Source organism: Lepidochelys olivacea (assembly GCF_965140295.1).
Source record: "Lepidochelys olivacea isolate rLepOli2 genome assembly, chromosome: 2".
Classification (NCBI taxonomy): Eukaryota; Metazoa; Chordata; order Testudines; family Cheloniidae; genus Lepidochelys; species Lepidochelys olivacea.
The window spans coordinates 250,906,040-250,932,049 of NC_140412.1; the positions used below are offsets into that span (position 1 = coordinate 250,906,040).

The window sequence follows — 26,010 nt, forward strand, 5'->3', positions numbered from 1 at the left end:
AACTTAAAGTAATAATGTAAATATTAGGTTTTGTAGCTGTAGGGACAATGTTATATAGTGAATGCCATGCTCTCATTCTTTAGCCACTTCCTTTCTTTTGTGGACAGGAAGATCAGAGGAAAGATCATAACATTGGAAGGAAACACCACATAGCTTACTATGTGCTCCTCCATGTTAGTGGGGGAGAAGGGCAGCATATTTTGCATGTGTCACAAGCCTGCTGAGATCATTATGGAGGGACAGGATCATATAACACATTGTGTGGTGCACAGTATGGAGTGGAGCCTGTGTCTCACTAAGGAGGTCCAAGAAGGAAGGAATATAATGTAGAAAGATCTGTCCTTTAAATTTTTTGCCGGCCTTCTATGAATCTAATCGATGAAAATGTCTCTAACATTCAGCCTAGCAGTTCATGTTTTATTAGGTCTGGCCACTACATTGTCACTCACTATTTGGATGAATTAATAAGACTCTGTTTCTTTGTTTCCTTCACAGTCGGGAATCGGGCATGCGGTAAAGAGAGAGAGAGAGCTTAGTAGCACTGGCCACCTCTCTGCAAAAATTGTTCTAGTAAATGATACAGATCAAACTTGTCCCATCAGTGGAGGCTTATCAAAGATGTAGTTTCATAGCCTATGTGTAAATGGAACTTATAAGTGCATTACAGTGTTGCATTTTTCCTCCTTAGTAATACTGTAGACAAAGTGACCTATCACTAGAAATAACTTAGTTGATAAAAAAATGACTAATCAATTGGTCACATATGCCCATTTTTAGAAATATTGGGGCGGGAAGTGAAAAAAGTCTATTACTTAAAGTCTTAATTATGTTTGCTAGGAGCAACCATAAAAGAACATCACGCTGCCAATTACAAGCTGCTCCCTGACAGGAACACAAGCTGCATTCAGATTAGGGAGCTTTGCTTCCTCACAAGGCTTGATCAGGCATCTCCAAGGGAGGATTGGAAATATCCTAAGGTTAAAGATATTTTTTAGAAATCACATGATAATATTCTCCCCACTTATCGCAACTGAGGCAGAATTAAACAAGGCGGGTGAGAGAAGAAATCAATAGAGAGATATTTTTCAAGTCCAAATGTCTAGTATCCTATTTCTTGGTGAAGAAAGAATTTGATCCTTAAGTAATAAAATATTCTAAGTTCTTGGATCGGAGTCAAGGAGAGTGGAAAGTAACTGAAAGGGAAATGCACCACTCTGTCCATATGCAAACTAACCTAGCTGCTCAAGTACAAATAGAGTTAGCAGTCATTTATGTAGAATTGTTGATGCTGTTCTCTTCCCCAGCTCTCGTGTGACTGTCCTGTTGTATGATTCTTGATCTTGGATACAAGATTCCATACGCTTGTTATGTGAACACTTTGTGCATAGAAATGACTGCCTGTTCTAGGATTACTGACCCTTTCACTGTTGCTTAATTATTTTTTTAAATAAACACATCTTTTGCTCTATAAAACAAAATCCTGCTATCCATGTAGAACAATAGTTAATGCTACATGAACAGCTTGTGTTAATTAAAGCCATTGCAAGCTTTCTCTCCCTCTCCTCTTACTCTTGTTTCCCTCCCCATTTATCCTCTCTTCCCCTTGTATGACACAGTATAAAAATAATGATAGCTACCTTTCTCTTTCTCGAGTCTAGATGTTCATTGATGGTTTTTTCTTTCTCCCTTTCTGTTGGCAGTGATGGTGCAGGAAGAAGTGGAACCTACATTCTAATTGACATGGTTCTCAATAAAATGGCCAAAGGTGAGAATCAAAAAGCTTGTGGCTTTCTCAGTGCTGAAAGATGTGGTGGTTACCATAGTAACACACAGAGAAATATTCACAGAAGGCCCAAGAATAAATTAGAGGCAAATTGTACCCTTTACTGAATGATCTTAAGTTTATTTTCAGTGCTTGTAGTGATTTAAAAAAAAAAAAAAAAGCTGGTCATGAATGGAGCCTAGACATGTATGCTGTTGGAAGAGGCAGGATTTGTAGCTTTAATTTTATTATTTTAAATATGTATTACAGCTAAAAAAAAAAAAAGCTTTGAACTATATGATAAATATTTAGTGTTGTCTAATCAGTAAATTGATTCCTTTCAGTGGGTTGTACAGGCATGTCTCACCTATGCAGCAGTAGTTTAAACACAATTTTGAGACGGTATTTCAGTTGATGTGGCAATGGAATGGAACGGGAGTTGGCTGACCGGCATTCTGTTCTCGGCTCTGCCATTGTCTGTTTGCCAGACCTTGGACAGGTCACTTAACTTCCCTGTGCCGCCATTTTGCCCATCTGTGAAATGCACCTTTCTATAAAGGGTTTTAGCTGCACAGCTGAAAATCATAAGTAATCAACATTGTTATATATTTAAAAAAAAAGTCTGTGGATTCCCCTCAGGAAGGATGAAGTACTTTCTTTTTATTCCCCCAATAACTTATTTGATTATGGGAAATGCTGGGGTACATGAAGATAGTCACTGTCTGATAAATAGACAATAAAATAAAGTAAATAACCCACTGTGTTAAAAGTGTAATAGTTGGGAGTTTCAAAAGTGCTCAGCATAAGCCATTTACCTCAGTGGGAGCAGAGACAAGCCAATGCTGCACAGTTTTAAAGCCCTACCCTATTTTATAAGGACTTGGTCAATCAACACTTTACTTCCACTTCATTTCTGTCTGTCTGTTTTATAGTCTTACAGTGTAAGGTTTTTAGGGGTAGGGAATATGTCTTCCTTTGTGTTTGTACAGCACCTCGCACTTTCAGAAATAAATAAATAGCAGTCTTCTGCCTTCTCATCACTGTCTTTCTGCATCCCTTTTTTGAAGCTAGTGCTATGGTCAGTCACAATCTTGCCCTGTGTGTATGTGAGTTTTCACTTCACAAGAAAATGGTAATGCAGATTAGCTGACATGTACATGTAGAAATTATATTTAGCATTTTGACTTCTAATCACTGTATCAACATTAGTTAATTCAATGAACTGTTTAATCTTAGTCAGCTTCCTATACATAGTTTAAAAATAAAATCCATGTTTTGCAATCTTTCTCTTGCTTCTGAAATTGTCATGTCCCAGAAATAATGACATTCCATTCCTTCAGATACAGGAGTTTGACATTTCTTCTCCCCTGTTTCTGACTGTTAACATGTCTCATCAAACACACACACAAAAGGCTATGTTTTGTGCCCTTGAGCATCATGTGGAACTTGCTATTGATGTGAAAAGAAGTTGTGTGCCTGCCTTATGCCAAGTCCCAGACTGAAAATTCTCCAGCAAAATGAGATGATTTTTTCCAGTCTCATTGGAAAGTGTATTTGTGTTTTGTGAAAGAATATGTAGGAATTTCAGCTATTTGGTACATTTATATTTCAAGTGGCAACTTCATCTCTCCAATTAATGGCTGCGATACATGATAAAACTGATGTACACCTCTATTAAATATTAGTTATACTCATTTCAGCCATCAGCCAAGAGAGGATGTGATGAAAACTAGATTTAAAATATATGAAATTTGCTCACATAGAGAAATAAATGAGAAATATTTTCTAGCTTCAGGCTTTCAACCACTTAAGGAAGGGTTGACTTTGTTGTAAGAGCACTAAAGAATGCCATTTATTGACTCCATTGTACCATGTAATGTCAAATTCCATTTTAAGTGTGGGCTTAGTGTTGCACAATACAAGACAAGTCATGTGAAACTGGCCAAAGAAAGGAGTCACAGGGCTTTTTAGATTGGTCACCCCCATTTTGTTCTTGACCTGCTCCCCTCTGCCAATGGGGGTGTGCAATTTGAAATCCTCTGACCTGGTGCTTTGGCTGTAGTTTAAATGAAAGATCAAAGGGCAAAGCGGGCATCTCAACCCTGCTGAGGTGGGCCTTTCCCAGGCTGTCACACTGTGAGGCAGCCAAAGGTTTTGTTCTGACAGGAATCTAGGCCCAGTCTGTGAGGCCTAGGCCTTCTTTGTCTGGCCTGAGAAGTTTGAGGCCCAGGTTGAGGATCCAATGTTCATCAAATGATCAAAGGCCTGAAGCCCTGGACATGAAATCTTTCTTTCCATTTCCTTTTCTTAAAGAATGAATTGCACGAGTACCAAAGAATGCCATTTCCAAAGCTTTTATGTGGAGTGCTAGCACTAAGTTTAGAGTCCTTCAGTCCTTCTAAACAGAAAAATGTAAGTGCACTTTCAATCTGGGCCCAGCTGCAAGGCCAGCATCTACTAACATTTCTTTCAAAAAGGCTTTTAAGGATTAAGGATTCAGTCTCCCCCCCCCCCCCCCAAAAAAAAAAAAAAAAGACTTTTAAGAATAAACTTAGAATAATTTGAGTTCTTGTTCCACTGTCTGGTTTATTAGAAAGTAGACAATAATACATTTTTAAATCAATGTAAATAGAGGACTATTTAGTTTCAGCAGTGGGAAAGTAGAAAACAATCAATAAAATGCTTTGGCTCTTTAGTGGGATTTTTAATAGGGCAGATTTAGAAAAGGGTGTTTCTTTTTCATGTAATGATTTACTTTTCTACATTTGAAATGATTTCTTTTTGGCATTTAACTGTAAATGCTTTTGTCGTTTAAAATTTTCACTCCTAATCACACAGTAAATTAGTGCTGATACAGCTGTTAAAATATGTTATAAATTCAGATCTACTGCTACTACAGCTGGTCAGAGTTGCACTAAACTATACTGTTTTATACACTTAAAGCAAACAATCAGTTATTTAAATTATTCAAATTTATGGCACCAGAAATCAATTAGTAAGGATTTCCTATTACATGGTAGGTGATACAACTTCACAAACAGTGATACAACATTTGCCAAGCCAACCTCAAAACCCACACACACCCCAAAAAACTCCCACACTATTCTAGTGCACTTCAGTTGTGGTTGTATGGGAACATTGAAGTTAACACTGTGATCACAGAAATGGTTCTGCCAGAATACTTTCGTCATAAATGTTAAGGATTTCCTCCTGCATTTTGTGTTTGAGTAGTGAGCAGGGCATGTGAAAAGATCTCATGATGCTGGGGGAAGCACTATGCTGAGTAAACACATTCCAGTCCCCCGGTTGCCATTGTTATTCAAACAACTTCAGCATGCATTTTTGGAGCCCCTTTGGCTTTGCATATCATCATGAAGGATTTCCTGTTGGGCTGTCTGTCTGTAATGAATTATGGTATACTCTTTATTATAAACATTGTGGCTTATCTGTGCATTGTAAGATCCATTAGTGTAAGATGCCATGTTAAATAATCTAATTGTATAAAATTGGAATAGTTAAGACAAATGACACTGATATCCATTCTGTACCAAATTTTCAACACAAGCAGTCTGTTCAACTTTGGTTTTATGCTCTGCAGTCACAAATCAGTTGTATCTAAATGTCCAAATTATTCCTCTAGCATGGGGTCAGTGAAAAGTTTTACAGTTAAGTTTATTCTTATATTTAACAGTTCCACTAGCTTCAGTGCTATGCTTTGCCATCCTGGTACTTTTGCTACAGTTATTGGTTATATTATTCCTTATGCAGAGCAGTGTCCTAACAGGGGTCTCATCCTGCTACTATTGAAATCAATAGCAACATTCCCATTGACTTGAGTGGTGCCTCAAGTCTAGCCTTACTGAAGGCACTAGGACTGGACACCTCTAAATGATGATCTTCCATTTCAATGAACAATGGAATTTTAAGGGTGTTACAGAAAAGTGCCCGGGTAATACCACGTTTTCAGTTCCCAGATGCACATTTTAGTCCAAGCTTTGTTCCTGAGTGAAAAGTTTAGAGGTTTCCTTTGAAATCAGTGTGCACTTTCGGTGGTTGAATGGGGGAAGAAAATGACAGTTCATGGTCTTTTGATGATTAGAGAATGCTTGCTACAGTGCATTTCAGCGGCAATTTCCTGTTATGAATTTTAACATTCTTCATTCATATGTTCACATTAATACATTCAGCAAGATTTTGTTTGGCTTTTTTTCCACAGAGCTGGGTAAGCTGTCTTAGATAAAATAATCCATATGAACTTCCCCCCAAAACCACACCAAACCTGAACTGCTTGGGCTTTTTCTTTTTTGAAACACAGAAGAACTTCAGCATTCTTCCCTTCCTCATCTTTCTTTTCTGCCCTTCTTCATTCTGGTGGTGAGCACAAGTACTGAAATACTACAAGAGACTATTACTGGAGTGTTCTCTGGCATGATGAAGGAAGGAACGAATCTGAAGGAAAATTATATGAGATTTCCAGTTTTGTTTTCCTCTTCTGAGAGGTCTTCATAGTGCAAATAATTATTTGAATTTTGGATACTAATTGAAGCGATTGGAATTTAGAGGAGGGAAAATATGAGTTATCAAATTCTATTGAAATACATTATAAATTTCAGAACCTGAGAATACAGCATAAAGATTGGATGTAGCATAGCCAAACTCGGTGAAACCTCTTCAAAATGTGAAAGCTAGAAGGATTCCTTAGTTCCTCTTGTGACTCATCATTACCAATAGCAATATGCCAAAGTATTTAGCTAAACAGATCCCTTTTCACTAGGGCCTTTTGCTTATTCTTAACACAGATCTAATGAGCATAATAAAATAGACAGGTCACCGCCACTAAAAAGAAGCTTGTGTAAAAGATAATACTTGTACACATTAGTATTTTAAATTGGATTTAATCTGTTAATTTTTATGTCTCTGTATAAAGATTAAGTCAAATTCTGTTTTCCAGTTACAATGATGTAAATTTGGATCAACTTCCTGGACTTCTGTGCAGTTAGTCTGGATTTATACTGGGGTAAATGAGAGAAGATTTAGTTCTAGGAGCCAGTTTCCACTGTAAACACAGAATTTACAGAATGTTTTATTACCATAGTTGACAGACTAAATATGGTTTAGAGAGAAGATTGTTATCTTATTATTTGTTTGATATTTCAGAGGCTGTGAAGTGGGTCTAGAAAGTGATGAAATTCCTGTGGAAAATTTAGGGCAGAAAAATTCTGAGTTTTAAAATGGGTAGCTGGGATTTGTTTGTTTATTTTGTCTTCTAGATTTGAATCCATTGTATAGCGAAGCCTTGAATTCTGTATCCAGTTAGTTAGATCTGGATAATTATCTTAGGAAAAAATTAAGGTCAGTAAAGCAAAGTTCTAGGTTTTGGTATCTGCACTTTTGTATTCTCCACAACCTGGCCCCAAGTATTAGCAATAATGGTGATTGCATAATGTCTGAAATGTTACTGGTGCTTTTTATGAAGAGGCAAGGTGGCTGGGTTAATAGCTTTTATTGAACTGACTTCTGCTGATGAGAGAGAGAAGCTTTCAAACTTGCACAGAATTCTTCAGGTTTCTTCTTCATCTCTTCTTCAGTCTTTTTATGAAGACAGTTCTTTGCATCCATGTATACATATTGACAGGTTTCAGAGTAACAGCCATGTTAGTCTGTATTCGCAAAAAGAAAAGGAGTACTTGTGGCACCTTAGAGACTAACCAATTTATTTGAGCATGAGCTTTCGTGAGCTACAGCTGTATATTAACCAGGGCAGTTCTGCAAGTGAGTTCGTTTTATCTAATGTAACTGGCACCGAATTACCCAAGGAACACAATTAAGCAATATTGCTTGTTGCATGCTTTCCTACCACATAATTGACCACAAAGGGAGCTTTGCCCCAAGCCACAGGCAAAAGTGCATAGTGGATGTCTAGGTCAATTTTTTTTAATGGTAGAGCCTTCCAAGAAAGGCGAACTTGTGCTACTTAGAGCAAACAACTTAAAAGCACATTTTAATTGTATAAATTTCTGCTTTTAAATAACACATTTCAATGAGTAGCATTACATGTATACATTTTTGGAATGGCTGATTGGTGCTGTAAAGTAATCCATTAATAACAAATTAAAACAAAAACCTATGAAAAACTTGATCATTCCAGCAAGCTTCTACTGAAAAATGAGTGAGAGCTCACTGGGAAAGTGATGCTGGTTTATATTTCCCATAGCATATTCTGAGGACTGATCGTGCTGATAGTTTCCCTTATGATGCATAGAGGTTATAAACAAAAGGCAAACAAGTTATTGATGTGATTTTTTTTCTTTTTAAATACTTTGGAGTATATGTTCACAGAGGTTGCTCTGTAGGACGGTATTGGGACTGAAAGTATGGTAGAGAGCAATCCTATTTATTAAGGATGTGAGGCATATGAATCGTGAAGAAAGATTGATCAGACATGGACTATATCTTGGGAAAAGAAAAACTAAGGGGGTCCCCATAGAGCTTTGGAAGATCATGAAAGGAATGTATTGATGTCAGTAAGCAGCTTGAGATAGTAACTAATTTGAAAACAAGAGGTCATTGACTGGAGCTGAGGAGGAGACAAGCACATAAGGAATTTGGACGGCATTTCTTCACACAAAGGATAGGTTAGAATATGAAACAAACTGAAAAAGCCAGCCATACAATGGTGTGCTATCAGTTCAATAAGCAGCTGGGCAAACATTTAGAAAACGAGGTAAATACAGAGTGAAGAACTACATTTTTACAGTTAATCTTATGCAGTCAATCCATAGATGGGTTTCAAGAGAAGTGTTTAATTGACCAGATGGAAGTCTCCGTCCCTTAAAGTTGCAATGTAGGTTATGACACTAAAGTATAATTTCTGCGCAATCTTAAACCAATCCCATTGTGACTCTTATAGAAGGCTACCTTTCATTAAAGACTTGTCCAGAATTGTTGCATATTTTCCTCAGTTCATTCTGTGTAGTATCTAATGAATGCTCTACCGCTAGCTAATGTACTCGCAATAGAAAACTAGAGTAAAATAAATATAGATCTTGCAATTTGAAAGACCCATATGGGCCAGCTGGATCTCAACACCAGTCTATGTAACATACATGTGCACACTCCCATATGGGGATTCAAGAAGGAGCAGATTTCTTTGGAGCAAACCATTAAACACAGCACTGAGTGGCATTTTCAAAACTGCACTTGATTCAACAATTGTCTTCCAGGTGACTAGCCTACAGCTTCTGGCACAGGTGCTGGAAACGGTGGATTGTCCAGAATTGTGACATTGTGGAAGAGCTAAGGTGGGGGTCATAGAATCCCCTGTATAAATTTGACTTAGAGTTGCCAAAGCCAGTATCCCTTTGTATTGCATGTATATGGGCATGTGTGTATGGAATGCTACAGTGGTCATAGTTGATGCTCATATGTTAGTTTGAAAGGGTTATATGTAGCAGTGCCTGTTAGTGTGACCATAACATTAATCATACAGGTGTCATTATGGGTTTTAAAAGTAATCCTCTATTACCTGCATCCTCTTTTCAAGTACAATAGCTAGGATGGAATCTTGTAAAAAGCAGAGGACCATCAACTTCCACTGAGTGGGAATCTAAATGTTAAAATAAATCCAGTCCTGCTAAGAGTAGAATTCCCTTGGCTTATGTCAGGGTTCCTTCCCCACTCTGAACTCTAGGGTACAGATGTGGGGACCCGCATGAAAGCTTATTCTTACCAGCTTACGTTAAAAACTTCTCCAAGGTACAAACTGTGTTTTGGCCTTGAACAGTATGCTGCCACCACCAAGCGTTTTAAACAAAGAACAGGGAAAGAGACCACTTGGAGACGACTTCCCCCAAAATATTCCCCCAAACCCTACACCCTCTTTCCTGGGGAGGCTTGAGAATAATATCCTAACCAATTTGTTACAAAATCATCAAAGATCCAAACCCCTGGATCTTGGAACAATGGAAAAATCAGTCAGGTTCTTAAAAGAAGGATTTTATTTAAAAAAAAAAAAAAGGTAAAAATCATCTCTGTAAAATCAGGATGGAAAATATTTTACAGGGTATTCAGATTCAAAACACAGAGGATCCCCCTCTGGGCAAAACCTTAAAGTTACAGAAAACAGGAATAAACCTCCCTCTTAACACAGGGAAAATTCACATAAAACAAAAGATAAACTAATCCGCCTTGCCTGGTTTACCTATACTGTTTGCAATATTGGAGACTTGGATTAGGATAGGTTGGAGAAGATGGATTTCTGTCTGACCTCTCTCAGTCCAAGAGAGAACCACCACATAAACAAAGAGCACAACAAAAGCCTCACCAGCCCCCAAGATTTGAAAGTATCTTGTCCCTTTATTGGTCCTTTGGGTCAGGTGCCAGCCAGGTTAGCTGAGCTTCTTAACCCTTTACAGGTAACAGGATGTTGCCTCTGGCCAGGAGGAATTTTATAGCACTGTATACAGAAAGGTCGTTACCCTTCCCCTTATATTTATGACAGCTTAGTAGAAATCAGCACCCCTTTAGTCCAATTCGGGATGATTGGTTTCTGCATTTTCGTGCTGTCAATAGACCGTGTAGGGCAGAGTTTGCTCTATTAGTCAACGAAAAATTTACACAAATTTTATCTCTGCAGCTACTTATTCTTCTGCAGTGACAAAGGATATTGGCTTAAAATTGACATGCCAGTACAGAATCTCAAACCCTACAAGACTGTTGAAAATGTAGTAATTTAGGTTGCGCTGGCTGGTTGTAGATTCCATCTACCCCAGACAATTATACATGGGATGTACAAGCTGACCTGTACTTGATAACTTCAAAAAGAACAGGAGTACTTGTGGCACCTTAGAGACTAACAAATTTACTTGAGCATAAGCTTTCGTGGGCTGTGCTCAAATAAATGTGTTAGTCTGTAAGGTGACACAAGAACTCCTGTTCTTTTTGCTGATATGGACTAACACAGCTGTTATTCTGAAACTTGATAACTTCAATCATTTTCCTTCAGAATGCATGATAAATTCAATATACAATATTATCTAATATTAATAAAAGTTGTGTGTATATAGTATTATTATATGGCATAGTAATATGTCTTATTAAAATTTTGAAATATTTTCTCTTTTTTCATTATTGTGATTTAATGTTCTTTTCACTGTGTACATGCATACTTTTCCTGTTAATTGTGAAAAACAGAGATTGATAGTGGATTTTTTTAAAAAAAATCTTGTGTATATATTGACTGGGGTGGAAAGTTTCTAATAGGGTTAGAGTAAAATGTATTTCTGTCTGGGTTGAAAAAGTGACTATGAGCCTTAGGGCAGGTCTACACTATGGAGGAAAGTCGATCTAAACTACTCAATTTGAGTTACATTAGTAGCGTAACTCAAGTTGACAGAGCTTAGATCTACTTAACGGGGACCGCACTAGACTATGTCGTTAGGAGACACTCTCCCATAGACTCCCCTTACTCTTCTTGTTCCTGTGGAGTACCAGAGTGGATGGGAGAGCGATCAGTGGTCGATTTCGTGGGTCTTCGCTAGACCCGCTAAATCAATCCCCGGTGAATCAATCGCTGCAGCATCGATCCACAAAAAGTGGAGACAAGCCTTTAGATTTAACCTATTTATTCTTATTCCCATCCCCAAATACACACACTGGAATCCACTTTCTGCAAAAGAGTGGAATAACTGTCTTTCACTGAAAACTCCAGTTTGTATCTATGATCTCCTGCATTAACCTTAAAAATGGTTGTAGGGGTCAGGGAGTTCCTCCTCAAAAGTGTTGCAGCTTCACTAACTCTTTGCTGAGGCTTCTCTCTGTTTTTTATGTCATGACATTAAGTGACCCTCGCAGCCAGTAACACACCTCTAGCAGTTACAGCAAATGAGAATTGCTTAAATATTTACAGTTTCTATCCATCACCTTCAGTTTAAAAAAATGTTTGTACTCCAAACATTGTTTACAAGTGTATTTTATTTCACTTGCATTTGAGACAAAACAAGATAAGGAAGAAAGAAGAGATCTCACTTCCTCCCTGCAGAGTCTTTTATGGCTGGCAATGGTGTCTTTTAGCCTTTGTCCAATGAGAATCATAGATGGAGTTGGAGTTATGGCTGGGGTGCCATCGACACTAATGATCAGTGACCTGGCAATATTCTCCCAGTATATATACACACACTGTGATCAGACATCTGACTTTCATTGGTGTCATACCTCTGTCCTTAAGAGTTTTTTCGCGTATACTATTTTTCACTATTTCATAAGATTAAAACACGCTACTCCTAAATGATTCTTTCATGGCATGCCTGACAGACTGCAAATACAGCAAAGTACATGACTGAAGCTAAAAGGCTGCCAATCAGCAGCGTCTTACAAGTATTAATTGGACCTCTTTCGGCTTCTATCAATATCATTGAAAAGAACTGACCTAGGGGCTCTTCGGGACTGTTTCCTTGGAGATCTTAATAAAACAGGTTTTAATCTGACCTAACAAGACCCTTTGCCCTTCAAGAACTAATACAAAATCTTTATTATTTAGTAAATATAAAAAGATACATTAGAGAGGGAATAGCTCACAGGGATGAAATTGAACACCTATGTGGCACAAAAAGAAGTGCATATGGCAGGTCATTTTCCATATTTCCTTTAGTATTCCATTTTTTTCTATTTGGATGAGAGCTTATTTTCACACAGCTCATCTCCTCCTCCTTAAGGATACAATGGAAGTCCCAATAATCCCATGTTTGTAACCTCACACCCCTATGTCACAACTATTTAAACAGTAATATAGATTATCTTGCCCTCATCATTGTACTAACTGAGCACCTCTCAACCATGAATGGATTTTATCAGAAACAACCCTAGGTATTTTGCCAGCCAAGGTGGAAGATGTTTCCATACCCCACCCCTGGCATGGTGCCCACTGAAAGTTGGCATCCAGGTCCATCACTTTGATTGTCCACCCCTAAAAGCAGCTCTGGATTTTATCCTCACTATACCCCTGTGTGAGAGAGAAGTAGTATTCCTTTTTACAGATGATGAAGTGAGGCCACAGGGTAGAGTAAATGATTTACCCAAGGTCACACAGGAAATCTCTGAGCCAGGAGTTGAACCCAGCTTTCATGAGTCCCTAACTAATACCCCAACCCACCCTTTAATGTTCTTTGTGAATAAATTCACGTATAGTTTACCCAATTTTTGTCTTTTTCTAGAGCATTTGCTGATATATCTGAAAGTGGTTCCCAGCATGAATGTCCTCCTTAGTGTAACACAGATGGTTAGCTCAGTGAAGATCCTGAACCCATTATAGGGCTTTTGCCCTTGCCTTCAGTGTAAGCACGTGTGAGGATATTGTGTAATAAATAAAGTCATGTTTTAGTTGTTTACAAACTTCCCTCTAAAGAAATGCTGCTGTTATCAGGGCTTGCATTTTAGGAGCTTGTATAGTGCCTGACACACTGGGACCCCAGTACTGACTGGGGCCTCTGGGCATTAGTCGTATGAGTAATATTAATATCCTGTTTGTTTAGATACTGGGAGTTGCCAGTGCGACCCTCAGACAGCCTATTGCAGTGGATCTTGATTAACTCATGTCTGTTATTTATTGTATTACTGGATAGTCTACTGATGTGACTTTCTGCAGGCCAAACATTTAACCCTTTGGAGGCTGCTAATCAGGAGCGCCAGCTCCTTAGTGCCAATTCCTACATTGCTGCCCAGGGGAGGAGCAGGAGGTGGAGGAGGAGGGTTGACCCAAAACTTCAGAAACTGTTTCTCTCCTTGGGGCAAAATATAATTCAACTTGCGTCTTTTCATGTTTTCTCTCTGTTTAGGCTGCTAACATTTTTTGATGTGGGTTGTTTAACCGCTCACTGTAAATGCTTTGACCTTTTAAAAATTACCAAATGCCGGATTCTGCCCACTTTACTGCTATTGAGTATTGGTGTATGATGTGTGGTCCTGCTGAGTTCAGTGAGAGTCAGGTACTGCTCAGTGTAAATAGGGATGACAGAAGCTAAGGTGTATTCTGTAAAAATGCTTACAAATTCACCTCTCAGATTACTGCTGCTACTACGACAGCAGCTACTCAATCTCACAGTAAATTTTGCTCTTAGATACATTTAAAACAAACACAGAAATCTCTTATTAAAAGGCACCCTATGGCAAGCAGGGACCATATTTATTTCATGGAAGACCGTGGTTATGAGATAAAATGTAATCATAGGAGAAAAGTCAATTCTTTTATCCAGTTTAGACATTGCCCTTTTAACTTTATTTCCTGAAGCCAATGGCATTATATGACAGAGGGATATGTGTTTTAGACAAGCAGGCACAAAACCTTACCTTATTGACATATTCTGCTTTCTCCTTTCCAGTTATCTGTGGCTGGATTTGAGCCAGTACTTTTTACCCTTTCCTATACAATATACATTGTTTCCACAGACAGCATACTGGTATTTTTATCTGTTGGTAGAGGGGATGGGTTAATGGCCTAAGCAAAACATTTGCAATATTTAGGTGTCCTTGGAGTCATAGGTTCAAGTCCTGATAGGGCTGACTCAGCTCTTCCTTTTTCCACTATAGATAAATTGAGTTACCTGTACCTTGTGTGTGAGCCGTTCAGATGAGAACTATAAAAATGAGCAGTCTTTTCAGCTCTGTGTGGATGTGAAGGTTTCCATGGCAGCACACTGTGTATGGATTTTGACCTAGTGTCCCTAGATAAGATTTCCCTTTCTCCAACTACAATGCCTCCTTTCCCAGGGATGTCTGCATAGCAGTGATGCTGTATATAAAGTGCTTTTGTGTGCTCCAGGATGAAAAATGTGGTCTATTATGTCACTGTTCTGCACTTCCAGGTGGAAATGGAAAACCTCAAAGTGATGAAGACCATGAATTTATGCCATGTGTGCCACTAAAGCAATTAGGAAGACATAGTCAAATAGACACAAGGAAGTTAGACATCCAACTCCCCTTGATTCTGAATGTGAGTTGGGTGTTTATGCCTTTGAAAATCTCCTCCTTAGTCTAGAATTGTGACTTAAGCTATTCCATAGACCAACACACAATATGAAGTGAGCTGTAGCTCACGAAAGCTTATGCTCAGATAAATTCGTTAGTCTCTAAGGTGTCACAAGTCCTCCTTTTTCTTTTTGTGAATACAGACTAACATGGCTGGTACTCTGAAACCACACAATATAGTGGAGCTTATGTAATATGCTACCAATCTGGCATATTTAGAATAGAAAAAGCCCTTATCACACTGCGTTTCATTAGAGGAATAGTGAGATATGTTTATTTTGGGTTTGGTACAATGAGGGAATAGATGTGAAAGGTGTGATAGTGTTTGGGAGGGAGGAGGTTTGCTCATGTAGAGAGAAACTACCAGGGTTACCTCTTGCCATAGATCTCATCTTCTGCTCCGAATTTTCTTGTTCCACGCATTTTCTTTCAAAGCAGCAGCCCAATTTTGCAGCACTATGTTCAGTTGATTAGTCTCTTGAGGCATTTATGTAGGCCCCATTACCATAGTCTCTGAGCATTTCCCAGTCATGGTGGGGTTTTGGTTTTTTATTTTTATTTTTTTTCAAGAGCTGCAAAACATTTTCTCTTTTCTCCTATGCCTGTAAGGGTAGCTTGAGCAGGTAGTAATGTATTGGGGAATGCAAGTGGGTACCCTGTCTGATCTACCTTCATTATCTTCCCTCTTCCGTCAGCTAACATAGTCTATGATTCGTAATGATTGATATGCTGAACGCCAAACGAAGTCAGATCTTCCAAGCACTTATGCTCAGATTCAGCAAAACACTTAAACACGAGCTTAACTTTAAAATCGCTAGTCCAGTGGTACTACTCAGGTGCTTAACTGCTTTGCTGAATCAGGACCTTATGACCAGACATCGTGCACACTAGCAGGGCTGTAGTCCTGTTGATGATCGTGTATTAGCACCCTGTTCAGCACCATAATCTGTACAATAGAAAGGAAGGAGCTCAGTGGCTTATTTAATGCACTTTTAAGATTTTTTTGAATGTTGATTCTCAAGAGGTTTGAAAAATGTGTATTGTAAAATCAACTTTTGCCTGACATTGACATTTTCATAAAAGGGGGTATGGAAGTCTGCCTGAACACTGAACAGTATCATTGGGTTCCTGCGCAAACCTTTTCCCCCGTTGGGTTACCTTGACATTTTAATCTTAATGCCTAGGCATGGAGGCTGCCATCCTTTATAAAAATTATAGGTGGGATTTTGAAAAAAGTACAGCATCAGCCTAACTCTTCCCCCACTGTAGCTAAAGGTGAAACTTTGAAAATCCCTCCTTCACTGTGTGGGTGTAGATTAAGTTACACTGTTCCCATTAAAATTAAATACTCAGATTGTTAAAAAGGTGCTCCTGTTCTGCAGACAAGGGCAACAGTTGTTTGTCGTTTTCTGTGGTGCAATCCTCACCTAAATTGATGCTTTCCATGGAAATTCTAGCTGCATCAGCTGTGGTTGAGATGTGATTTTATTATTTTATTATTTTATTTTATTTATTACACTTTTGTGAAGTGTCTTTCTTTTCTTTTGGGTTTTTGAGGAGATCTTTATTTTTGTCTTAAATATCTTCCTACTTTATCATCAAATATCTCATGTAAAGTCCCATGTAATATGTAGAGATCCCAGGTGGCAACCTTTGAGCTGTCCTTGCTATGCCCATTGTATAAATAAAGGTCTATTTCTGATACAGATACGGAAATGCTCATTTTCAGGAAGACGTTACAAAGTGATATATTTTCTTAGCTTTGGTGATTTGTTTTTAAAGATTTTCTTGGTATTTTCCCCACATTAAAACAAAATTAAACTGTTTGTTTTAAATTGCCTTTCTTGAGTGTTTTGAGTGTGAATTTTCCTGAAAGGGTGCTATTGAGGGGAACTGTGCGAGTGTCTCTCTTAAAGAGGATGTTCGTGCTGTTTATATTAGCATAAACCTGACTGCAGTTGGCTTTGAGACCTTTTTAAAATGTGATAGAACTGATAATGGTAAATGCTTAGAGCTTAAACCATGCATATCCCCTGCGCCGGCAATGGGGCAACTTACAGCAATAAGCATTGCCAGGATGGGCCTGTAGTTTCTAATAAATATGTTCTGCTGTTGGGAAGTATCTGTCTGGGCATCTCTTAAGAATTTGTTTTTCTCCGGGTTTTCTTGAATTAATGCTAATCAAAACTGCCTTTTCCTCTTATTTTTTTTTCCTTTATGAACACAAAAATTGCAGCTGTCTGCCTAGTCTGCTGAGGGATGGATGTAATAATTTTCAATTGGACTGTTCGCCTAAAGGGAACCCGATAGCAGGAGATTGACAGATTCAGCATGTATTATCTTTTGCTCTGAACTCATCCCAGTTTGTGGTTTGTTACAGGTGCTAAAGAGATTGATATTGCTGCTACCCTGGAGCACTTGAGGGACCAGAGACCAGGCATGGTCCAGACAAAGGTACTGTCAATACATCCACTGGGATTTTAAATACATTAAAGGTATTTCACTGTAGTTATTTTCATGACAGAAGAGAAAGGGCATGACCTAATTTTACACAAGTCGCTAGCTGATTACGCTGGTTCCCTACCAACTGTGGCTTATTTATGCTGAAGATTTATCTAGGCTACTTTCTTTGATGTTTACTGCTCTTTTCTTGTAACATCTTCCACATCTATCTTGATTAACATATATGAAAGACAGTCAAGACAGCAATCTATAGTCTATTAAAGAAAATGCATGCTAAAAAAAAGTTCTTGCTCTAATCTTCAAGGGCAGATTATTTTCTTAGAGTATTTGCAGTTCAGTATCATGCGATATGTAAACCAAAGGTTCCAAATCACTTAAGACCATAACTGCTGCATTCAGTTTTTATGCTGAAAAAGTTTCAGCTTATAGGAAATGGTTCAGGAGGAAATCAAGCCCTTTTAAAGGGGAGTAACAGTACACAGGCCTGTTTCTGAAATAATGTGTTTTTCACACATGATGGTTGAAACCCTGTGCTTCCTCTTTAAACGCTTGCTGTCTGTTCTTTTATATACCTATTGCATGGTAGGCTATGTTTGTATCTTCTGGTGAAGTGCAATAAAATATCATTTAGTTGTTTAATGGGAACAATGTGCAACAGAGTCATCAATTTACAAAGAAAAGTGTTGTTATGCATCTCAAACTTGAAATTCATCTCTGCGCTGCTGCTATAAGTAATGTTGATAAAAGATGGAAAAATACCTTGCGTTATCCTCACTTGCTGCTTGTTAAGAGCTGCAATGATGAAATTAAAGTGTGGTGTTGTATATGACATTGAGGAATCTCATTCACGATGGGGAGACCAACTAAATAGATACCTATACATGACATGGGCAGAAAATGGCATGGTTTTGTTGGTCCCCGTCTGGAGCTTACAATGTGGGTAGATGGACAACAAAGAGCAATGATATGACAGGGTCCCACGATTAAGTAGGTACTGATGGAAATACCTTCAACATATGGGAAGTGAAAGTTGCTGCTGGGTAGTTGTGGAACAGATGGTTTTCTGTACCAGACACTGTTTCATAACTTTTCTTGAGGAAGTAATGGATTCCTCCCAATCCCATTCATTTCTGTTCCATATCTAACCTGGGAAAACTGGTGTTGGAGAACTGTCAGGGATATTTTTGTGTCATTTCATCAGGTGGAGGCAGAATGATGCTTATTGGGTAGTTGAAGTTGTCCAATCTTTATCTGCAAGTGAGGTGCAAAGTACAGTAGAACCTCAGAGTTACAAACACCTCGTAAATGGAAGTTGTTCATAACTCTGAACAAAATATAGTGGTTGTTTCAAATGTTTACAACTGAACACTGACTTAATAAAGCTTTGAAACTTTGCAGAAGAAAAATGCTTTTAACTATCTTAATTTAAATGAAACAAGCACAGAAACAGTTTCCTTCCCTTGACAAATCTTTTTTTTAGATTTTCCCTTTTTTAGTAGTTTACATTTAACACAGTTCTGTACTGTACAGTATTTGCTTTTTTTCCATTTCTGTTCCCCGATTGCATACTTACAGTTCCAGATGAGGTGTGTGTGGTCAACCAGTCCGTTCGTAACTCTGGTTTAAATAACTCTGAAGTTCTAAAAAGAAAAGGAGTACTTGTGGCACCTTAGAGACTAACCAATTTATTTGAGCATGAGCTTTCGTGAGCTCATGCTCAAATAAATTGGTTAGTCTCTAAGGTGCCACAAGTACTCAGTTTCTTTTTGCGAATACAGACTAACACGGCTGTTACTCTGAAATCTGAAGTTCTACTGTATCACAAAGTCGTCTTCTACTCTAATTTTCAAATTTAAAAAAAGCAATAACATACAGAATCTAACTGATCATGTATTTGATTCCTATAGGAAATGTAAATCCTGACACATACTGTCAGGGCACCCCCTGTACATGTCAGTCTTTCTGTTGAATCCTTACTCTGGCGTTCCTTTCTATTGATATAGAAGGGTATGTTACCCTCAACAACAACAACAACAACAAAAGTTCCTAAACTACAGAGTAGGAAAATAGAATGTAAACTTCTCTGGGCTTGATCAGCTGATCACATGGAAATCTCACTGATAGTTACACTTCAGTATGGTGTTCTCCCCTTAAAATGTGTACCTGGAGAACCTTCATAAATAAAATTAATCTGATGCGTTGATCTAATATGAAATACTGCTCATCTTTCTTGTCTCTCCCTCCTCCATTATCATCTTCTCAGAACTGCCCAAAATCACTTATTCAAGCTAGCATATTGCAGATCGTAAATATCTGGTTACATGCCAGTGCTATGTTGTCCTCAGAGATTTATTTATTTATATTTAAACAAGCCCTTGTGCTTTCCCAGCTGAATACAAATAAGGAATATCAGGCTCTTGAAGTAATTTAAAACAATGGATTAAAAATCAGGTTAGAAATGCCAATTACAGAATGTCCCTAGGCAAATACGCACTGAGTTACTTCAGCAATGTCATTGCATTTCCAGCAGACAGTGCTCCACAGTTTCAATAATTGAATGATTTGTTAGCAACATATTGTCTATAAGAAACAATCTTTTATTCAAAAACACGGTATATAATAAACATATATAAAATGATCATTCTGTGTTTCTGATGGGTACAATGAAGGTTTTGTGGTTTTGTTTTTTCAGGGGGAATCACAAAATATTGTTGAAATGTCACATGTGACATGAAAGAGTAATGAATGAGTATATTCTTTTGGGATGAGAAAATTCTTTTTTCCTTTCTCTTTGCTGTCTCACATATAACACATAACCAGTAGTTTTCTTTCCAGTTTTTACTTGGAATCAAAATTAAACACAATTGTATTACGCTTTTTCTAAGATACTGGATTTATACTGCCCCTGCATTAGAGATAAAACCAAAATCCCTTTCCAGCTCTGATCTTTACCCCCAAGTTTGCCCATCCAGGTTCAGCTCTACTCATTCAGTCTTGTATTGAGCTGTAACACATGTTGATTGTAGCACAGCTGAATATAGATTAACAGAATGAGTCCCTTAAACATTGCTAAGAGTAAAGTTCATGTTATCTAGATGTAGGAGGTTATGCTTAAAGGTGTGGGGGAAGTAGGTTAGGTAGTTTTGCTCTCTAAAGATTAGCCATGGGCATCTGTGGAAGCTATAGCATTTTGAGTTCGCTGTGCCTGATAGACCTAGCCCTGTGCTGGGGAAACAGTGCTGCGCATCACTCGTACCATCCCTTTCACTGCAGTACGGTTGATTTTAACCCTAGATTCTCAGGAGTATGCTTGTCGGTTAAGTTGCCTCAGTAATTAAGGTCCGAATCCTCAGGTAGTATAACTTGGTGTAGCTCTATTGAAGTAATCTCCAAAGCTCCATCTCTGGCCCTTGGTCTTCACGTTCGGTTCTCCAGTAGCAAAGTAATTTGTTCTGAATAGGTACAATTATGTGCTTTGTTCACGTGTGCCCCTACAAATGCATGTCCAGGTGGAATGCCCTTTCTTGCTTCCCACTCTTGGCCTTCTGCTGCTCATGCTGCCCTCGTATGAATTCAGTGTGCTGTATCAGCACTAGCATCCCATTCCTGCTTCTCCTGGGTGGCCACCAGCACTTCAGATTTTACTTTAATCCAGGTAGACAAATCATATGTTGGCGGTTATGCCACAAGTCATGGGGTAGCTTCTGTATCTGAACATCATCCTTCCATGCGTAGCAATGGTAAGCCATCACTCTCTTGGGTTGATTGATAGCTAATACAAAATTGGAGGATCCAATCCTGAAGTTGCACGTGTGTGCTAGTTTGGCTATAGATGTTGCCAGGCTGACTGCACAACTCATGATCTCAGATGTATCTGAGAAATTATTCTAATCCTCCCACCCCATTCCTATCCACGAACTGTGTCCTTAGCTATCTCACGATAGGGTTTTCTAGTCAATGTAGGCATTGGCTCTACAATATATGGGGTGAGGGTGTAGAAGTCTGACACTGAAGTGATGAAGTACAAGTCATCTTGTATTCTTGGTGGAGTCTGAAATAGCCGGTTGAAACATTTTCAGTGTCATGAATTTTTGTTGAAATATGTTGTTTTGTCAAAACCCAAACATTTTGGGGGGGAGAGATAGAGATACTCATGTTCTTAGCCTGGTAGTTAGAGCACCTGGAAAGTGGAAGTCCAGTCAAATGCCTGAATCAGAGAGCTAGGATGAAAAATTCTGCTTTGAATCAGGGAGAACAGGGATTTGACCTTGCGTCTCCCACATCCTGACCACCAGGCTTCTGTCTCTCAGACATTTCGACATTTGCATCATCAGAGAAAATGAACATTTTGATACAATTCCATTTTTGTAAAAAGTTCAAAAGGTTTTGTTTTAGTTCCAGAGTGGAATGAAAACAAATTCGAAAACCTCGACAGTTGATATGAACCTGAATGGTCATCCTCCAGTTAGCTCTATTAGCTGTGACTTCTCCTAGCCTTCAATCCTTCCACCAGCTTTCCACGTGGGGTGGAGTATTGTGGGAGACAAAATGCAATTGCATATTGTCAAAGTCAGATTCACGACTCACTGAATTTGTCAGACCACTTTGTTTATTAGCAAAGCGCTTTGCCAATGCACCCAGATATATGTGAGCCTTCTGCAAAAGCTCAAGCTAACTTATTTATACAGATAAGCCAAAGCCAATTTAACATAGGAGACAAAAGGAAGCAGAAACTGACAAATATACATACATATCTTATTTGCATACTAATGTTTACCAGTCTCCTAGCTCAGTAGGAGCTCTGTTAATTAGTTTGAGGACCCATTGTCTCACACTCCTTAATGTTTCTCTTCCTGACAACTATATTTCAACAAACTCTTCAAGCAGCATTTCTTTAATGAATTATAATTTCAATATAATTCATTCTACTTTCACAATATCCTTAGTCCAATCTTCAGTAATCACCTTGGGGGCTGTCCATTTTCAGGGGCCATGAGCCTCTGCTGCATTGGCTCGTATAGTCTGTGGACTTCAAGCCCACTGTGCAGCACTTGTCACATAGTCAAAACCAGGGGGCTAGAGGATACCTGTATTTGGGACTTCCCTCACCTGTGGAGACAGATATTACCCTAACGAATGGAGATATTTGCAGTGGTGGTTCCAATCCATATTGTGCAGAACACATCTGAGCTATGGTCACAGTCCTTCTCCAACAACCCTGGTTTTCTGGCCCAGTTCAGTTCTGTTCTGTTCTATGCAGGTTCTTAAACCATGCTCATTCCTGTGGTATCTGAGTGCAGCTGGCCTGCACATTCTTTCAGTTCTCCTCCTGCCTTCCCCCTTTGTTCCCAGTTCGTCCTCCCTTTCAAAGAGTGATCCTGAGAGCAGCCACAAGAAATGTCACCTGAAATATTGTAGGTTCAGAGTAACAGCCGTGTTAGTCTGTATTCGCAAAAAGAAAAGGAGTATTTGTGGTACCTTAGAGACTAACCAGTTTATTTGAGCATAAGCTTTCGTGAGCTACAGCTCACTTCATTATGCTCAAATAAATTGGTTAGTCTCTAAGGTGCCACAAGTACTCCTTTTCTTTTTGAAATACTGTATTTACTTGAACCTTTCCAGTGTCTGTTTGAAACTCTGGGGTGCGTTAGATTATTTGAAACATAAGCAAAATGTGAAATAAAACTTTAGAATACTTTGAGCAGATTCACTATTCATTCCGCACAACTTGTGACTCCTTTTTGTGTGAACAGACTGGACCGTCAAATATAAAAAGATTTTTAATGTAAAAAAAAAAAAGTAGACGCAGATTCCAACATTTTAGTAAACTAAATTTCTTAGCAAAATAGTTTGCTTAGAAAATAGATACTAAAATGTCTCTCTCTCTCATAAACTGTCTTACTGTATCCCAGTGTCTTCAAACCCACTAATCTTGAGGAAGTGAAACTTCTCTGTCCTTATCTGAGACTAGAATGTGCTAGGTGTGTGCTTTTTATAAGGCAGGTGTATATGCCTGCAGCCTTCCCACTTTTGGTTGTGATTTCATCTAATCTCTCAAGACCAGGTCACATCAGTATTTGGAAGGCAAATCTACAAAAATAATCCAGTACAGAACTGATTTTAGTAATTTTGGCAGTTGTGTTTACTGTAAAATCAGTAACAAAGAAAAGCTCCTTTCAGACAGATACTCCCATGTTTTTAAATGACAGGTAGTGATTGAAGAATGCTTGGTAATTTGTTCCAGGCACTGTGTGCTGAAAAATCAAAATGTTACAGTCCTTGTTTTCTTACAGTATGCATAATGTGAGGAAAGATTTACTGTAGTTGCTATCGTCTGGAAATGCTGGGTTAAGGAAGCGAAGGAGCCCTGTCTCCAGTGCCCCACCCATTCCCACACGTCAGTCATGGATATTTAACCAGTTTCATCTGTCAGATGGAAGTGGATAGTGATCAGTTGCTCACAAACCTTTCTGACCATGCAGTTGTATGTCATTGTATGCTAATATCCAGCTGTAATAACAAGTGCTTCTTGGTTTCTGCTATCTGCATTTTTCTCTGTTAAGATGACTGTGAGTTGTAAGATCCTGTCAAATGTTGTATATTGCACCAGTAATCTCAGAACATTTTGTTCCTTTCCATTGAAAAGTGCAGTTTATCTTGCATATTCATATTTTTAATAATATTTTGAGGATGCTTCACAAATGAATAGTGCGCCAGGCTTCCTTCCTGGAATGCTTTGTTTTATTATTCAGACTGTGTATTTGTTCTCTCTACAGGAGCAGTTTGAGTTTGCATTGACAGCGGTTGCAGAGGAAGTGAATGCAATACTCAAGTCACTTCCACAATGAGCGGTTCCATCTCCTTGAGGTTCCCTGAGGATCCATCGCTCATTTCCTTATTCTCAGTCCCTGTGAATATTTTTGGAAACCGTGACCTGACCTTAACTGTGTATCTTCTATTGTATCCACATAGTAATAGGGTCCTTACAAACTTCTATAGCCAGTAAAAGTTCAACAGTTAAAATGTGTATTCTGCTTCTGTTTCTTAAAATTTAAAAAAAGATACCTTGAAGCCTCGGATTAAGTGACAGAACAATCCATCTAATTCCTTTCACACCCTCAGAGCCCTGAATTTCACATTTTGAAAGCACACGTTCATGTTCTTCATAGCAAGTATACAGTATTGTGGGTAATTAGTGCAGTCAATATAATCTCAGAAAACACAGTGTTCTGTTATATTTTATAACTTCTCAGAGGCTGAATAAGAAGAGCAGGGGGCCTGAAAAGGACCAGGATTGTTCTTACACAATACCAAGCAAGATCATGAAACAATGCTGTGTGTGTTAGTAAACACAGGTCTGGCCTCTTGCATAAGGAGGCTGCGCCTTTTCATGCTGGGCTTTGGCAAGCGAATGTTTTCTTAACTGTTGTTTACTTTTCAGCTTTGTGCAATGAATGGGAGAAAATCTGAGCTATAAGTAAATAGGCCTGCACAGTTGTCACAACTGCAGAGAACAAGTCGGTCACATTAATGGGAACCCAATGTATAAAGAGCACAACAACACTACTTATGTACCACTGGCCTGGTAGAAAAGAAGTGGGATAGTCTAACCTCAAGAAGTGAGTTGTAGGCCCCAGATAGCAGCTGGATGAATGGCCTGAGCTGTTATGAAAGCAGATTTTTGATTTTATAGGATTACTGGGGAGAATGGGAGCTTCTTTATATTTTGGCATTATTTCCCCCCCACCACCCCCCACCCCCAAACAGTGTTGTTACCATTCTTTTTAGACCAGAAAGGATATTTCAGCAAATGCATTCCAGGCATTCCTGGCTGAAACAAAAGTTTTCAATCTACATTGTATGAATTTGTCTCCATCCAGACATTGGTTGCAGCTCTCTGCAATATTTCTGTTCTTTCCCCATTCTAAATGATACATATCATTTTAATTCATTATTATGGGATGAAGAAATGTAGGTAGAATTTCTAAGCTTCTTGTGCTCTAAATTCTTATACCTACTGTTGCAAAGTGATGCGAAAGTATGTCTGTAAATGATCCAGTGATGTAACTTTGTTTAAACACACCCACATTTTTCATTGTTTTATTTTTGGGGGGAAATTAAAACTGCTGATAGAAACACTTTGATTTATTCGAATGAGGGACTATGGGTAACATTTTCAAAAGTGAAGTGACTTAGGCTCCTAAGAGTAATTCCTTTTTGAAAATGGGACTTACGCCCTGTAGATGCTTTTGAAAATGTTACCTAACGTGGTTGTAGTTTCCAAGTTTATATTTTTTCAAAATTACTTGAAAGTGTTGTATGCTTATAATTGTGCCAGGTTAAGAGTTTGATTTCAGAATTGCAAAATATATCAATGGTTTTAATTTTGGGGTCTTTTGTAAATCTCTATTCAATGAATTGTTTAAAAAATAGCATTGCAGTTTTGCTAAAAGAGAGGTGACAGGCACCTGTTGGAATTAAATAACATGTTGCAATTTTGTGTTGTAGGTATGGATGTTGGTGATTTCTTCTTTTTGGTGATTAAAGAGTTATTTCAAAAAGCGCCAGACGTGTTACTTTTCTATGTATGTTTTTGTACACTCTTCTCAGTGTGCGCTGCTACTGCTTAATTTGTGCATCCCATTACCCTGGCAGCATAGAGCAGTTACTGCAGATGCCATCGTCCTCTTAAGTACACATACTGTATATTAAGCCACATGTTTATTTTATGGCGTAAGTATTTTAGAGCTTTCCTAGCAATAACT

General features: G+C 38.4%; 1 protein-coding gene across 3 annotated transcripts in view; it reads left to right on the forward strand.

Annotated features, from left to right (window-relative positions):
• The window catches only part of PTPRN2 (protein tyrosine phosphatase receptor type N2), a 1,058,681-nt gene extending 1,032,872 nt beyond the window's left edge, over window positions 1-25,809 (forward strand). For all 3 annotated transcript variants that reach the window (XM_084620378.1, XM_084620379.1, XM_084620380.1), the window contains 3 exons: window positions 1,701-1,765; window positions 17,163-17,236; window positions 24,022-25,809. In XM_084620378.1, coding sequence (XP_084476504.1) covers window positions 1,701-1,765; window positions 17,163-17,236; window positions 24,022-24,093 — 211 coding nt within the window. In that variant the 3' untranslated portion in view covers window positions 24,094-25,809. The remainder of the gene's footprint in view (window positions 1-1,700; window positions 1,766-17,162; window positions 17,237-24,021) is intronic.
• The last annotated feature ends 201 nt before the right edge of the window (window positions 25,810-26,010 follow it).